Here is a 15,323-nt window from a genome sequence, read left to right on the forward strand (position 1 = left end):
TCGTGTATCCAGAACCCTAAACCCTAAACCCTAAACCCTAAACCCTAAACCCTAAACCCTAAACCCTAAACGCCTAAACCCTAAACCCTAAACCCTAAACCCTAAACCCTAAACCCTAAACCCTAAACCCTAAACCCTAAACCCTAAACCCTAAACCCTAAACCCTAAACCCTAAACCCTAAACCCTAAACCCTAAACCCTAAACCCTAAACCCTAAACCCTTAAATGTAGGGTTGGACACCCTAAATAACGGGAAGATTCGTTTTCTTTCGTCTGCGCTCGAATCAGACCAAATAGACACCATGGAGGCGTGTAATACATAAATACACATCAATACTCAAGTTTTTAGTTTGTATATCCTTGATTTTCGTGGTGGATTACATTGATGATTACTAATTTGTTAGGGGATTTTTAGGGATTTCTGTTTTTTTGCTAGGGGTGTCGTAGGGTTTCATGAATTTCAAAAAACAAAAATAGGACTTACCCGAAACCGCAAACCGCTTACCCGAATTAAAAAAAATAATAAACTGAGACAGGTGGAAAAATAAACGCAAAAAGTGTAAAAGCAAAAAGCAAAAAGCAAAAAATACTACCGCTCACATGATATAACAAAACCGCACTAGTCGCAAAAATTACCGCATACCGCCGCGAAAATAACCGCACACCGCCGCGAAAATAACCGCACACCTCCCATTTAGCATTTATTACCCTACACCGCCCAAAAAATTACCCTACACCCGCCTAAAGTTATCACCCGATGAGATTGCAAAACTACACTAAAATAAACGCAACGCCGTCGGCTCGCTTTCGAACGGCGCGCTCTTATCGTAAACTAATTCGACACCTCGACTCGAGTTATCTAATGAAAGTTTTCCAGCTTCTAATATCGCGGTCACGCGCGCTGATGATTCAATCGTCGCCAAATCTCCCATGTTTTCTACGTCCTCCTTAGTAATCTTGCCGTCGTTCATTTGTTGGCAGACTTCGACAAATCTTTCGAATGGATCGATAACCATAGCCGTTTTGACCGCAAAAATAACCATCTTTTCCTGGAGTGTATTTCATATATAATGGGTTGAGATTCGCAAACGGGCGCTGCTCATCGTCCATGGCCATTTCGTATCCTCTGCGTGCTTGATTCACGCGAATTTCACCGTTCTGGCCGCAATAGTGGAAGTTTTGTTGCGTGTGCGAGTCGCTCTTCGGTGCAATCCAGGAAGCGGTGTATATTCCGATGCCCTTCGACCCATCTTCTTTGTTTTCCCATTCAGTTGTGAGTGTGATTGTGTCTTCAATCTTTCTATCCGAAACGTTTAAATACTTATTCGCGGCGCCCATGGCGGCAAACGCTGTCACTTTCGTCGGTCGCGAACTCTTTCCGGCAATCCAAGCGCAGATATCGATGTGATGCGAATTTAAATAATACGAAATATCGCTCGATTTACCCGCCCAATTTTTGAACGTGTCGAGCTGTGCTTTTGGTTGCGTCATGGTCGCGTTGAAGAACGAAAACGGGCCGAGGGAATCCCCTCGGTCTCGAGCGTCTGTATACAGAGGATCGAAACGCTTATGATATTCGACGCAGCACAAAACGTTGTTCTCTTTGGCCACTTGAATGAGTTCCAGATGCTTATCTAAAGTTTTTACCGCAGGTTTTGCGACGAGCACGTGCAATTTCGCTTCCATGCAAGCCTTTGCAATGTCAAAGTGCGTGTCGTCTGGAGTAAAAATCGTGACGACGTCGCCAGGAGAACACTGCGCAATCGCTAATTTATACGCCTCCGCATCGAATGCCACGTCATCATTCGGGAACGTTTTGATCGCATTCACGGATTCCATGCCTTTATACTTTTCCGCAATCTTCGTTCGCATGGTATCTCGAACAGCTGGCATTCTCGTTCCAACCGCATCGGCTAAATACATGTCGTTGATTCGACCACGACGTTTCAAATCGGTGAAGGTAATCGCGACCACGCCTGCTGGTTTATCCGGCGCAGCTCCGGCGGCGGTGAACACCGATCCCGTCGTGTACTCTCCAGCACCAACCATGAGTGCGTTTACTACTCGTTTCCCCATTTTAGATTCTTATTTATATGATGATGATGATGATGATGATGATGCGTCGTTTGGGGTTAAATAGTTTGTGAAAGATATTCTTGTGGTGCAGACATAAGATTTTCGTGTTGATTTCTGTGTTTTCAACTGTTTGTTAGAAATGAAAACTCCTCTCAAATTCGAAGAAGAAGAAGTGAAAGAAGTCAAGTTCAACCAACAAGGTAGAAATGGAACTCAGACTGACTTCGACGAGTGATACTGATGATGATGATGATAAAGTGTTGTTCGAACGCGTGCTGAAGGATATTGTGCCTCGTTCTCGCTCTCGTCGTCGGGAAATTACTCTTGACGACGAATTGAAAAAAGAAGAAATTCGAGACGACAATAACAACGACGACGACGACGACGACGACGATGATGAGAAAAAGAGCAAGAGCAATAACAGTAATAGTATGAACGCATTGATAAATGATGTCAATCGCATCGAGTTGTCTGGTGTTCAATTGAAGGAATCAACGATAACAACAACAACAACAACAACAACAAAGTCTCCATCAACCAACTTAGCTGAACTTCATCAACAACGAGAAAGCGAAAGAGTTCGCTCGCTCGCACAAACGTCTTCTGAGACCGTTCGATCTGCTTTGTTGGAATGGAGCGCGCACAAACAAAATGTATTCGTGAATCGATTTGCTACGCAAGCTTCAGACGACGCCGTTTTGGAGTTGAACTTATCGTCTTGGGTGGATAATAACAACGGCGAAGAAAAGCAGTTCTTTCGCGATTACACAAACATCAACAGAAATGTAGAAGAGAAAGCACCCGGGACGCCGACTCGCCGGTCGTCCTCTTCTATGAAAAACACGGTGAATATTGACATAGACGCGTTGTTTAGGAACGAAGACAAATTTGGCGACGAGCGTTTACAAGAACTCGAGAACGCGTCCTCGTCTAATACATCGTCCTCGAAAGATATCGCTCGAACAACGCAGCGCGATTGCGTCGAGCGTCTGCAGAAACTCAACGACAACATAGCGCGCGCGTGGTTGGAAGCAGACAGAGTGGCTGCTTTGAAACTATCGATAAAAGTAGTCAAGTTGTTGGGATATAACGCAGGAGGGAAAGCGCCAGAATTTTATCCAATCTTATTCTTCCTCGTCACCGATATCGCAGATACAGTCGGTCAATTGGTTTATAAGCGAATAAAAATGAAAGCTGAAAATAAGAGCGAAGAAACATACGACGAGATTGACGAGATTGAATATAGAACAAATCAGAATAGTGGAAGAAAGAAAGCACCTTTACCTGAGAATTGGAACTCGGATGATATACGCGAATCGGCAAAAGCAACGTGTCGAAACTGGTTTTTCAAAGTCGCGTCTATCCGCGAACTAGTGCCACGCTTATATCTCGAGTTTGCGCTTTTAGATTGTATGCGCTTCTTACGTCCCGAGCCTCCAGTTGATCGGTTGAATAGATTGATTGCTCAGATTAAAGGCGTGGGCGATCCTCTAGTCGCTGCGTACTTGCGATGCTACGCCGCCAAGAAAATCGTCACGGTGTTACCGCAAAAGTTGCAAAAAGATCCACTGAAAACGCTCCTTGGTGATTTCATCGCAAGGTATGTAGCCATAAACGACCTAGATGAGTCAGATCTGATCAATATCAGCGCCGCAATGCGACGCTTAGGATTGAGAAAAGATATCCTTTTGCGCTTGATGCATCCATCGCTGGCATGGATTTTGTCTCGAAACGCAAAACTCTCGGAATCCTCGACGCTCGAACGATCGATACAAATGTGCTCGAACGAGTTTAAGGGCAAACCACCTCTATCGTTTCTTTCGGCATTGTTTGAGACTTTATCCGAAGATGTTTGCGCCGAGAACGCGCTGCGATTAGTACGACTCGTGAAAGATTCTTCTTCATCGAGTAACTTCGAGGAGGATGTCCGTGATTGCGCGAAATGCTTCATCGTTCTGGGCAATGCTTTCGCGAACCTACCACCGCAGGAGAAGTTCAGATTAGACGTACTGATGGAAGTGTGGAAGGTTTTAGCCAAATGGAACGAGGATCAGCTCGAACATTACGCCGGCGTAACGGACGCGTTTGTCGATTTCGTCGCCGAGAACTTTACGCGCAATCAACTCGAAATTTTATTGAAAGACTTAGCGAAGCGTGTGAAGAAATCGAGAACGAAGTTGTTCGATGGCGACGAAGAATTAGCAGCTCGCCGGAAAATTCAAGGCGGCAATTTAGCAAAGAATATCGAAAATATTTGCACGAAGATCCTCTTTCGTTTCGAGGACATCTCGTTAGCAATCTCTCTCTCTGGGTTCTCGTACTTGGTCAATCAGCTTGGCGGTGACTCGAAAGTTCTATTCTCGATAAAGATGCTCGAGCGCATCAAGAAGTCAAAACATCGTTTGGAAGGTAGTAGCGTAATCAGTCACGCGTTCGATTGTGCTAAAGCCGTTCACGACAGCGTCGACGCGCTCGCGTTGAGGACAGGGTCACCGGATGGAGTGGACGTTGTGAGCGCGTTTGATTTGGTATCGAGCTTTGTTTCGAAAGTTCATTATGAGGAATCCGATGTTGATGCAGAGCTTCGATTTCTTATGAACTGTCGTTCTGCTTTCACAAACGCCGACCGAGCACTCATTAAAGTAGTACAAAGAGCCATCTCCATCGTAAAGCGCTGCGTGACTACGGACGTGAAGAAAAGAGAGAAGACGCAAGCACAAGCGGCGGCGAGCGTTGCGTTTTGTCAAATCACCATACCGAGCGTTGCAGATATAGAAGCGCGATTGAAGTTGATTGTCGAAACAGCAAAATACGCCACGGCGTGCGAATTACACGCGCAAGTCGACGGCGTGATTAGTTCTGCGATTACAGATATTGAAGACGCTATTGAGAGTTTACGTGCTGAAAGAGTGCACGCTTTCGTTTTGAAACTCTCGGAAGTTTTGATGGATAATCCTGCCGGTCATCCCGAATACGGTTCGTTTTATGCCATCGCAACCGCGTCGACGATGCTTGAAAAGATGAGTACAGAGGATTCAACCAAATATAAAGCGTATGCGTATCTTGCTCTTGCCTACGTGGTTGCGTCGTTTGCTGAGACACGCGGGACTTTAAACAAGAAGAACGTGGAACTGTACGGAGGGTCAGAACAAGCCTTTGTTGATGAATGCGTTACGTGGGCGAAGGAGATGGTATCCAAAGCGGCCGATGTCGTTTATAACGACGACGACCTTCTTTCGACCCGTAGTGGTGGCGCCGCGAACATTCGCATAGCGTGTGTGGTTCTCGATTTGTTCAAATCGGATAGCAGAGAGACAAAGAAAACGATTCAAACGCTCGTGCGCCGCTGCGAGGCATCAGAGTTGATCACTGCGAACAACAACGATGATGATGTATTGCTTCGTGCATTTCACATTTTGAGAAATAAAAATAGTCCGAAGAGGGAGACAGGTTAGGGTGAATCTATCGATGCGAATACTATTGAAATATACTATTTCACTTTGCTCACGGCGTTTTTGGTCGAAACGGTTCTCGGCGCTTCCAAACTCTCAAGGATGCGTCGTACATTGGCCAATTCCCAACTGGAACCTCGTTCACGAGCGAAAAATTTTCGTCCACGTACTTTTGAAAAGGTTTCGAAAAACTCGCGCCAGATTCTGGCAAAAACGATACGTATGACCCGTACGTTCGATCGCTCCACTCTCCGACTAGAATGAGCGTATCTCCTTCGTAGCATTGCACCATATCTAATCCTCGATTACCTTCTCCGCCCTTATCTATCCACATGAGCACGAGTGTTTTATGACGCGCCAACGTTTCGGCAACGACCACGGCTTTCTCGTCCTCGCACGTCATAGTACTGTCAAACCACCGAACGTCGCGCACATCGTCATCAAACAAGGACGAGGTATATGATGTGACATCGCACCCAATCTCGTGTAACCTACGTGACCATAACCCACTTCCACAACACATTTCTAAAACAGGTGAATATTTGTTTATCTCCGCTAAAGCTTCGCTCGTAGGCACAGATAACGCGTGACGTTTTCTTAACGCCGAACTTTCTTGCGCGATCGCGTTTGCATCCGACAAAGAAAAGATGTGCGAAGTTGTTAACTGGGAGAATAGCCGACTCGACCAGTTTCGCAAGATGCGATTATATGCGTCGGGAAGTAACATCTCACCCTCTTCACCGTTGTGAGCGTTTGGCTCGCCGTTCGAGCCGTCTAGGCCTTGAGCCGCCAGCGCATCCAAGGAGTCACACGCGAGTACTGAGCGTTCATTCATCGGATCATCTTCTCGCATCGGCCACGTTTTCTCGTGTGACTTCGCGCGAGCGAGAAGTTCTGCACTTTTCACCTCGGGCTCACTCGAATCGTCGTTCACTTGTTCCGACGTCCGCACGTGCCCCGTCATCCACAAAAAGCATACATTCAGCACTTGGAGATGGGCCCGTAACGGCAGCATGTCTTCAATACCGCTAATGGCTACACGGCTAGATCTACTCGTTTTACTTTGAACTGCACCATCATTCTGAGCTAATACGTGCACCCATGGGCATCCTGATTGCTTGCACACGTCGCAGTGGCCGCAAAAACCATCGCGAATGGAGAAAGATTTGCGCAAACACGCCTGGATCGCAAAATGTAATCGACGCCGAGCTTCTGTCGAAGCTTTCTCCACGATTCGCTTTTCTACACCACGCACGCGAGCTGCACACCGCGCATGGAAGTCTGGATTTGAGTCATCCTGCGCCAGGCGCTCGGATTCTTCTGGAGTTTCTGACCACGGTTGATTCTTACGTATGCTTTCCAACAAAGACACGGTTGTAGCCAAGGCACCGACTTCATTCGCGTCGTCCATGATGTACTCGTCGTAAGGAAGAGACGACGACGATGTTGTCGTAGGCATCGATGGTGGTAATTTACTGCACGAGTTTAACATTCGAGCTACGATTTCTGGATTGCGACAATCTTGTTCCGTAAGAAATTGAACGCGGGCGTATGCCAACAGAGATGACGTCAACGGATTATTTTCCGGCAGCGAGTGTCGAACGATGAACTCACCAGACTCGCCATCATTGGGCGCGTGTAACACATTCACTACCATAGGCAAGTACGCGTCGCCTTCATACTTCATACTCTCTTCGTTCTTATCGTTCTCGTCCACAACACGTTTTTTTTGCTCTTCCCATTCGCTATCAATTTTGCGCAGGTACACTTGCGCGGATGCAAAAAGCGCCTGTTTCAAACACTCCGCGCGGTCTGCAGAACACTGCGAAGTTAAAGTAACGTCTAATTGTTCGAATGGGTTTTCACCCTCGTTGAGAGGTGCGAACCCGTACCATAACAGTAATTTCGAGCTCGATGCCTCTCCGCTGCCGTAACTTATATAAGCTTGTTCTCCTTTTGGAACATTTGCCGTGGCGAATGCCGTGACGAGGCCTCGGGAGTAGTTCAACTTGTGCGAACTCCCGAGCGGAACTTTTGAGGAGTGGTTAAACATGTCGAATTCAGGTATCAACACTCTTAATCGCGTAGTTTCCGGCGCTGGACGCAATAAATCGCATTGTCGCGACCACAGCGTCGCTCGAACCCACTTAAACCTGTCCATAGTTATGTTCTGTTCTCTGAAAAAGTCTTCACCGAGATGATGTTTTAACAACTCATAATCTTGAATCACTTCCTCGTCTAACGCCAGGGTCTCCGCATACGTCGTCGTTCCAAATAATAGTGAACGCTGACGTTCTTCCTCGCTCCAGAACAACGGTAAGTCGTAGGCTTTAGGTATGGAAAGAATGTGCTCGTAATGAGAAGATTGTTTACCGAGATTTTGTTCAAGAAGAATGAACATGGCCATGTACTGATCGTGCGTTGGTGTGAAACGAGTTCCCGCCGCCGCCGCCGCCGCTTTTGCCATCGCTTTCGTCAACATCTCCGATTTTTGCGCAGACTCCAAAGAGAAACATCTCGAAAGTGGTATTTCCAGCAAGACGTCCCCTCTGCGTACATCTTCTGTTACGGCGTTGCCTCTTCCAGTCTCGGTAAAGTCGAAGGCGACGACTTTGTTTATCAGCGGTTGTGAATCGTCATTCTCGCTGCTCATACTTTTCATGCGCTCGCTTCTTAATCTTTATGTGGTTCTAATATATCTATATAAGGGTGGTGGCTCGTCGGGGTCAATGTGGTTTCGGTGGGACTTTTTGTGCATGTGAGTCAAAATTCCCCTAAATTTTCATCATTTGATATATGGACAACACAAAAGTTCATAATAGTTTTGCATATCATTCGTCCCTCCTATAATCGGAAAACGAATCACAAGAGATAAGAATAATGGAGACGTCCTTGAAGATTGATTCGAAAACGCGTCGCTCGTCCATCTTCGTCAAGCAGCGTTTCACAAACCGCGAAAACTATTGTCTCACGTTATCCGGTACAATTGACCTACATAACGCAAAGTGTAAAGGGAAGGCGTACGTGCGGAAGAAGTTCTTCCCGTCCGATTTAAACCCAATCGTGTCTAGAATTGATTGCGGAGTATATTACGATACTGAAACAGACGATGTTATATATAAACTTAGAGGAAGGAAATCGTTCGATATCACCCGGGATGGGTTAACGACATTAGACTTGAAAGGAGGCGTCGATTTCGCCTTGACGTCGAGCACGCCGAAAATGGACGGAAAGGTTGAACTGAGTAAAACGATGTTTAACTTTCAACCGGACCAAGACTTAAAGATGAAAATAGGATTCGACGCGCAAACTAAACGATTCTATGGACAAATACGAGAGAATAACTGGTCCATATGCACAGACTTTTCGAGGAATACCAGGTGGAATTTTCAATACGACTTGTAGTTATAATATGATGTGTGTAATTAACCTATAGTATATCTTTCATTATTCGTTTAAAATACAACGTGTGTTTACGTGCGCGCTCTAGAGATACTCCGTTTGTGCTTCGTTTCGCGTTTCGTTTCGACGAACGACGAATAAACGTGTCCTTCGTTCAACTCAAACGTCCTAAAATCAGAGGCGAGTTTAGAAATCCTTCGATGGCTTTTTTCCGGTGACTTACTTTCGATTGCTGTTCGTACGAGAGTTCCCCGAAAGTCGCACCATCTGTCTCGTCGTTAGCAGCTACTTCAAAGCACGCGTTCCAGGACGCTTTCCCGTGTTGTACGCTTCCTCTCGGTTCGACTATTTTCCCCGCGATGGCGCCTTCGAATACGTGCACGCACTTCTCCACGAACAAAGGATATTTAAAAGCGACCGAAGTTTCTAAAACTGCTAAGGTACACGTGGCCATAGCGTTCCTTTCCCCTTTTTCTTCGTCGTATTTTAAAACTAAATTTGCTAAACCTTCCACTCCAATCGTCTCCAACATCGGTTTGCAATACGGGCCCGGGAAGCCGTTCAAAGCATCTAATCGGAGCCCAACGTCCTCGGTGATTACGAAATCTATATCAATCGTTAATGCTCCGGTATATTTCACGCTTTCGTATGCGCTCACGCACTTTTGTACGGCTATTTGACGATCTGAACCTTGAACCTCCGTGGGATCTGGGTCGGCCTGTATCAATCGAATATCAATACCCCATCCTTCGTTTTCTTTCAACCAATTGTTTACGATTATTGATGCTTCTGCAAATTTGCCTTGATTCCCTGTGCAATACAATATGTGCACTGGTCTTTGACGATTGACAACGGCGGTGCGATGATGATGATTGTGAAGATGAGAATAGTATTGTTGTTGGTTATTATTCATGTTTTATGTGTTTTATATGTTTTATGTGTGTGTGTGATAAACTTCCTCCCTTTCTTTTTGTTTGTGTGAAATGGTGTAATTTGTGGCGGAAAACAACACGACGACGCGAAAGAAGAGTTTTGGGGAGCTTCCCTTTCAAAACTGAAAAAATCTGCGAAAATCACATCCCGCCAAAAGCCCAACAAAAAGAACAGCTCCCGGGGGGGGCGGTTAAAAACTAGGGGTTCACACACACACACACACACACAAAACCATGTCTCCTTCTCCTTCGAACAGTAATACTAATACGAATAACAAGACAAACGCTGCTGTTCTTCCCCTTCTTCCCCTTCGAGTGTTATTTCCGAAGAGTGCAAACGCTCGACAGAGAGCGATATTGCACGAGTTCGCATCGAAGAATGGATTGCTTCATTATTCCATCGGAGAGGCTGAAAACAAAAGCAGACGAATAGTTTTGGAAAGACCGGATGAGAAAGAAGAAACGCGCTCCGGAAACAACACTGTTGAGATCGACGAAGATGAAAACGATGGAACAAGCTTGTCGGAACCGACGGACGAATATCTGTGCGACATTGTTCGCACGCACTTTCAGATTGATTTAAAGTCGTTCGACGAATACGACATCGTTGAGAAAAACGACGACGAACAAAAGAAGAATAATAAAAGCAGACAGACCAACGCGAGTACTAGTGCTGTGAGCATCACCACGATATCGGAATGGACGACAAAAACCTTACATCTGTTAGAACTAGAACGCGTTGAAGAAATCGCGCAGTCTTTAGACGCTTTGAATACATCCACATCGAAGAAAAAAGGACAACACAAGAACGCACTCGACGGTTTGAAAATCGTGGACGCGCGAGGTGGCTTACTCGGTCAAACCATAGTTACGCTCGAAGTCTCGAAACGTAAAATGACCGAAAAAGACTTTGCGCCACCATTGCCGACGCATTCATTTACACCGCACGATGTCGTCCGGTTACGACCTTCGAATGTGAAATTCGAAGAAATGAGTACGAGTAATAGCGAGTTACCACAAGGCGTGATTTATAGGATTAGGGATTCGAGCGTGGAACTCGCGCTGGATGACGTTCCGGAATTTCTCGACGTCTCGCCGTTGCGTTTGGAAAAACTCAGCAACGAGCAGACGCATAAGAAACTCGTTTTGGCTGTTCAAGGCTTACAACATGCCTTAGCTTCGGGATATTCGTTGGGCAAAAACATTCTCGAGATTGTCTTTGAAAGCGCGTCGCCTAGGATTATACACTGCGACAACGCAAACGCCGTTCGTTTTCATCCATTCAACGAAAACTTAGATTGTTCTCAGAAAAGTGCCATCCAGTTATGTTTAGATTGTGTCGACGTTGGCATCATTCACGGTCCTCCGGGCACTGGGAAAACGACCGCGGTCGTCGAATACGTGTCTCAGGAAGTTGCCAGAGGGAACAGAGTTTTAGTGTGTTCAGCATCAAACGTCGCTGTAGATAACGTCGTTGAGCGCTTGTCGGGTGTATCTATATTCAGAACGGCGACGGTTTCTGTTGATAACAAGAAAAAGAAGGGACGACGCGAGCGAAAGAAGAAAGATTTGTCGGTTGAAATCGAAATTCTTGCCGTGGATGATCAAAGCAAAACAATCGTGCGATACGGGCATCCGGCTCGATTAGCGCCCGCGGTACTAGACGCATCTCTAGACGCGTATATTTTACGATCCGACGATTCAGCGCTCGCGAAAGAATGTTCGGAGGACTCGAAGAAAATACGCACGCGCATATCGAAACTCGATTATCGCAAAAAAGAGGACCGCGCGGAGCGCAACGATCTCAGGAGAGAACTTCGCGAGTTGGCGAAAGAAGAAAAGAAACGTCAAAAATTGGCGCAAGCCAAAACGTTGGAAAAAGCATCTGTTATTTGTGCCACACTCGCAGGGGCGTTATCGTTTGCTTTAAAGAACGAGGAGTTTGACGTCGTCGTCGTCGACGAGGCGGCGCAAGCTTTAGAGTGCGCGGTGCTCGGAGTGGTCATGAAGGGTAAAAAATTGGTTTTAGCGGGCGACCATTTACAGCTACCGCCGACGGTCCTCTCCGATGAAGCTGCGCAGAAAGGGTTATCTACGACGTTATTTGAGCGATTGGTGAGGAACAAGAGGTTTGGAGCTAAAATTACGACAATGCTGAATACGCAGTACAGAATGCACGAAGATATCATGGTGTGGAGTTCAGACGCGATGTACGATTCCAAACTCATCGCGGCTGAATCCGTAAGGTTTCGAAAGTTTGAGCAATTCGATAAAGTTTTAACTCTGGTCGATACCACAGGCGAGGACGATAGTTTCATGGAAAATGTTGGCGACGACGACGACGATTCAAAATCAAACTTGGGCGAAGCGGAAATCGTCATGCAAACGATCGAAAAGTTTCTCTCGGATGCGTATAAAATACTCCCAAATGAAATCGGTGTTATCACGCCGTATTCGGGTCAGGTGAGTTTGTTGAGAGAAATGCGCGCTGCACGCGCGGAAGAGAACGCACTGTTCAAGGATATCGAAATATCCACCGTCGACGGCTTTCAAGGACGCGAAAAGGAGGCGATTATTATATCCACCGTGCGTTCGAATGAAAATAACGAAGTTGGGTTTCTGAGCGATGCGAGACGTATGAACGTCGCCGTAACGAGAGCGCGCAAACACGTGACGTTGATATGCAATTGTGAAACAGTGAGTAAAGATACTTTTTTAGCACATTTAGTTCAATATTTTGAAGAGAACGGAGAGCTTGTGTCGAGCGCACAGCTTCGTCTTTGAGAAGAAGAAGAAGAATTGTCTGTATTAATTGAGTATGTTTTAGAGTAAAAGTAGAGCGCCGCAAAATGCGATAATTTTAACCAATGCGACCGCGCGCCCCGTTTGATCGCAAAGATCTCGATCGCAACCCTACACCACGTCTGCGCAGCTGTAGTAATTTTCTGTTGTTGGTCGATGTGGCTGCGTCTCCTTCGCCTTCCTTTTCGTTCGGCACGGAGATGTCGCCTTCGTATGCCAGATCTCCGTCCTCTTCAACTTTGAAACTCACCTTTTCGCACACAAAACCTGTGTCTGGATTTGTCTCGTCGTCGATGCCGCATTCAAACGGGTCCTCGAGAGGTTCCGTGTTTGTTTCGTCGCGCGGGTACGGTTGTTCGTTCTTGCAGTTTTCTGGCTTTGTGAAACCACAGAGCTGTAAGTTTTCCATCTCTCCAGCGCCAGTCTCCTGCTCGGCATCTGGAATGAAGTAGCCAACGTGCATTCTCGAGGCATTTCTCGGATCATACGACGCCCAAGCTGCGGCCGATTCCAACTTTTCGCCCGTTTTGATGTCAAACAACGTAACTTTTGACTCTTTGATTTGTTCTTCCAGATAGGCTTGACGCATCTGGGAGACGGTGTCGATATCTTCATCATCGTCCACGTCAAAGTCTGCGGCTTTCGCTCGCGCGATGAAAAAGAAGAAGATGGCAGAGACGAGGAATACCTTGGAGATTCTTTTCTTGATGAACATATCTTTCGTTCGTTCTTTCTGTTGTTATTGTTATCGTTGGAGTTCTTCTCGCGCGCAGAGGATATTTGTGTTGTAGAGATATAGATACAATCCCGAGTATTTTTTGACTTCTCTCTCGTTGTTTTTGTTCATTTTTTCTCAAACACAAACGAACCAACAACACAAAACCGAATACTAATCCAACAAGAGAAAGAATCATCACACTTCGTTATCGCGACTCACGCGCGGCGTGAAGAAGAAAAACTGTCTGAAGATGATGCAGCGCAAAGCGAACCCAACCATGAGAAGCACCGCTGCGCTCATCAACAGCGCGAACGCTAAACGTTGCATTGAAACTTCGTTTTTTTTCACTCGTATTTTTAACTCCTCTTTTTTTGCTTTTTCTGGGAAATTCAGAGGGATCGAGATATGGTTGTTTGTCTGTGTCAGTTTTTTCTCCACTCATCTCTCCACGCATCTCATCATGCAGCACTTGAGATTCGTGCAGAGAGTATCTTCTTCTTCCTCCTCCTCCTCCTCTTCCTCTTGCAGAGCGTCGTGTTCGTATCCATCGTCGATGATGCGCGTGACTTCTTCTTCACCTTCTTCGTCGTCGTCGTCTTCTTCCCAAACATCTTTGTTTAGTGGTAATCTTCTTCGTCGTCGTCACCACGTGCGTTTTGCTGCGAGAAACACGGAACGAAACATCACCACACTCGTCACATCATTAACATCATCATTGCCATCATCGAGGAGGAAGAATAGACGAAGGTCACATTTGTTATTCACCACAAGAGCAGCCTCGCCGGATGCGTCTGGCTCAGGGTCGTACGACGAAGGCGTGAAGAAAGATTGGACTGAGTCGATACAGTGGTTACCTTTTATGAACGTCTCGAAGGCGACAGAAACCGAACCCATCGTTACGAAAGAGAACGAAGTTGTACTTCCAATTTTTCCGCTCGGATCGAACGTGCATTTGCCGTATTCGGAACACGTGTTAAACATCTTCGAACCCAGGTACCGAGCGATGTATAACGACATCCTCTTCAACGGCTCGAGGCGCTTTGTGGTGCCCATGTGCGACCCGCAAGCTCAAGGCCATTTTAGCAAGTACGCGTGCGTGTTTTACTTGGATGATTTGAAGGAAGTTTCCGAGCAAACGAACGACCAGGTGAAATACGTGTGTTCGCACACGTGCGTATCTGTCGTGCGCATTGAACGCGTGGTGAACGACACGGTTTGGGGAGATCGAAGTTCATATTTGAAAGGCGTGTGCGTGGAAATCGGCGATTACGGGAAGGAAGGAGAAGAAGGAGCTGATAATAGTGGCGCGAGTGATGATGGAGAATACACGACGAAAGAATCAATGCTCGTTGAGAAATTTACGCGCATAGTTCAAATGCAACAAGAGTTGGACGAACCGGTTCGATTTAGAGAAGAGTTGGTGAAAGAACTCTCGGCGAAAAATAAAAAAGGAGGATTTTGGAGAATCGTCGAGTTATGGCAATCGTTGCTCACGAACCGAGTGAATTATAAAGAAACTGAGTTACAGCGAGACGTCCAGGCGCTGCTTCAATCTTTCATGAAGTCACAAGGACCGGAATTCGCCGAAAAACAGTCCAGAGGCGAAATCACTTTGAATTCGCTCCCGGAGAACATCCAAAATCAGTTCAAGCAGTTGCAAATAAACTACCAAGAGGAAGCGAGAGAACTGGTAAACGAGGCAATCTATCCGTTTCAGCAGTTGTTAGAGCAAGAAGAGCACGTCCAGCGATTAGATTTCTTCTCTGATATGCTAGTGAACGAGGAAAATCGGTTGCAAACGAAGTTGAGCTTAAAGAATTTGTTCTCCTCTTCGCCCTCCTCCTCCTCTTCAGATTCTCCCGACGAGGAAGACGATCCAACGACTGGGCAAGACAACTAAAACCATTGACGCGAATGCAATAGAAACAAAAAGAGTTATTG

General features: G+C 46.2%; 8 protein-coding genes across 8 annotated transcripts; 4 read left to right on the top strand and 4 right to left on the bottom strand.

Annotated features, from left to right (window-relative positions):
* Positions 1–948: 948 nt before the first annotated feature.
* Bathy17g00010 (D-galacturonic acid reductase) lies at positions 949–2,076 on the bottom strand (the record flags this gene model as incomplete). The annotated part of the gene is made up of 1 exon (XM_007508414.1): positions 949–2,076. One exon carries the CDS (start codon positions 2,074–2,076, stop codon positions 949–951), a length of 1,128 nt encoding a protein of 375 aa, XP_007508476.1.
* A 206-nt stretch (positions 2,077–2,282) lies between these two features.
* Bathy17g00020 (predicted protein) lies at positions 2,283–5,464 on the top strand (the record flags this gene model as incomplete). Its single annotated transcript, XM_007508237.1, has 2 exons — positions 2,283–5,350; positions 5,389–5,464. 2 exons carry the CDS (start codon positions 2,283–2,285, stop codon positions 5,462–5,464), a joined length of 3,144 nt encoding a protein of 1,047 aa, XP_007508299.1.
* Positions 5,465–5,580: 116 nt separating this feature from the next.
* Positions 5,581–8,181, bottom strand: Bathy17g00030 (related to histone-lysine N-methyltransferase (ISS); the record flags this gene model as incomplete). The annotated part of the gene is made up of 1 exon (XM_007508336.1): positions 5,581–8,181. The coding sequence occupies one exon, from the start codon at positions 8,179–8,181 to the stop codon at positions 5,581–5,583; it is 2,601 nt and encodes an 866-aa protein (XP_007508398.1).
* A 227-nt stretch (positions 8,182–8,408) lies between these two features.
* Positions 8,409–8,933, top strand: Bathy17g00040 (predicted protein; the record flags this gene model as incomplete). Its single annotated transcript, XM_007508263.1, has 1 exon — positions 8,409–8,933. The coding sequence occupies one exon, from the start codon at positions 8,409–8,411 to the stop codon at positions 8,931–8,933; it is 525 nt and encodes a 174-aa protein (XP_007508325.1).
* Positions 8,934–9,084: 151 nt separating this feature from the next.
* On the bottom strand, positions 9,085–9,843 carry Bathy17g00050 (predicted protein; the record flags this gene model as incomplete). Its single annotated transcript, XM_007508385.1, has 1 exon — positions 9,085–9,843. The coding sequence occupies one exon, from the start codon at positions 9,841–9,843 to the stop codon at positions 9,085–9,087; it is 759 nt and encodes a 252-aa protein (XP_007508447.1).
* A 253-nt stretch (positions 9,844–10,096) lies between these two features.
* On the top strand, positions 10,097–12,646 carry Bathy17g00060 (predicted protein; the record flags this gene model as incomplete). Its single annotated transcript, XM_007508359.1, has 1 exon — positions 10,097–12,646. One exon carries the CDS (start codon positions 10,097–10,099, stop codon positions 12,644–12,646), a length of 2,550 nt encoding a protein of 849 aa, XP_007508421.1.
* A 76-nt stretch (positions 12,647–12,722) lies between these two features.
* Positions 12,723–13,379, bottom strand: Bathy17g00070 (predicted protein; the record flags this gene model as incomplete). Its single annotated transcript, XM_007508293.1, has 1 exon — positions 12,723–13,379. One exon carries the CDS (start codon positions 13,377–13,379, stop codon positions 12,723–12,725), a length of 657 nt encoding a protein of 218 aa, XP_007508355.1.
* Positions 13,380–13,632: 253 nt separating this feature from the next.
* On the top strand, positions 13,633–15,282 carry Bathy17g00080 (predicted protein; the record flags this gene model as incomplete). The annotated part of the gene is made up of 1 exon (XM_007508356.1): positions 13,633–15,282. The coding sequence occupies one exon, from the start codon at positions 13,633–13,635 to the stop codon at positions 15,280–15,282; it is 1,650 nt and encodes a 549-aa protein (XP_007508418.1).
* Positions 15,283–15,323: the final 41 nt, after the last annotated feature.

Source organism: Bathycoccus prasinos (genome assembly GCF_002220235.1).
Source record: "Bathycoccus prasinos genomic : Chromosome_17".
Classification (NCBI taxonomy): Eukaryota; Viridiplantae; Chlorophyta; class Mamiellophyceae; order Mamiellales; family Bathycoccaceae; genus Bathycoccus; species Bathycoccus prasinos.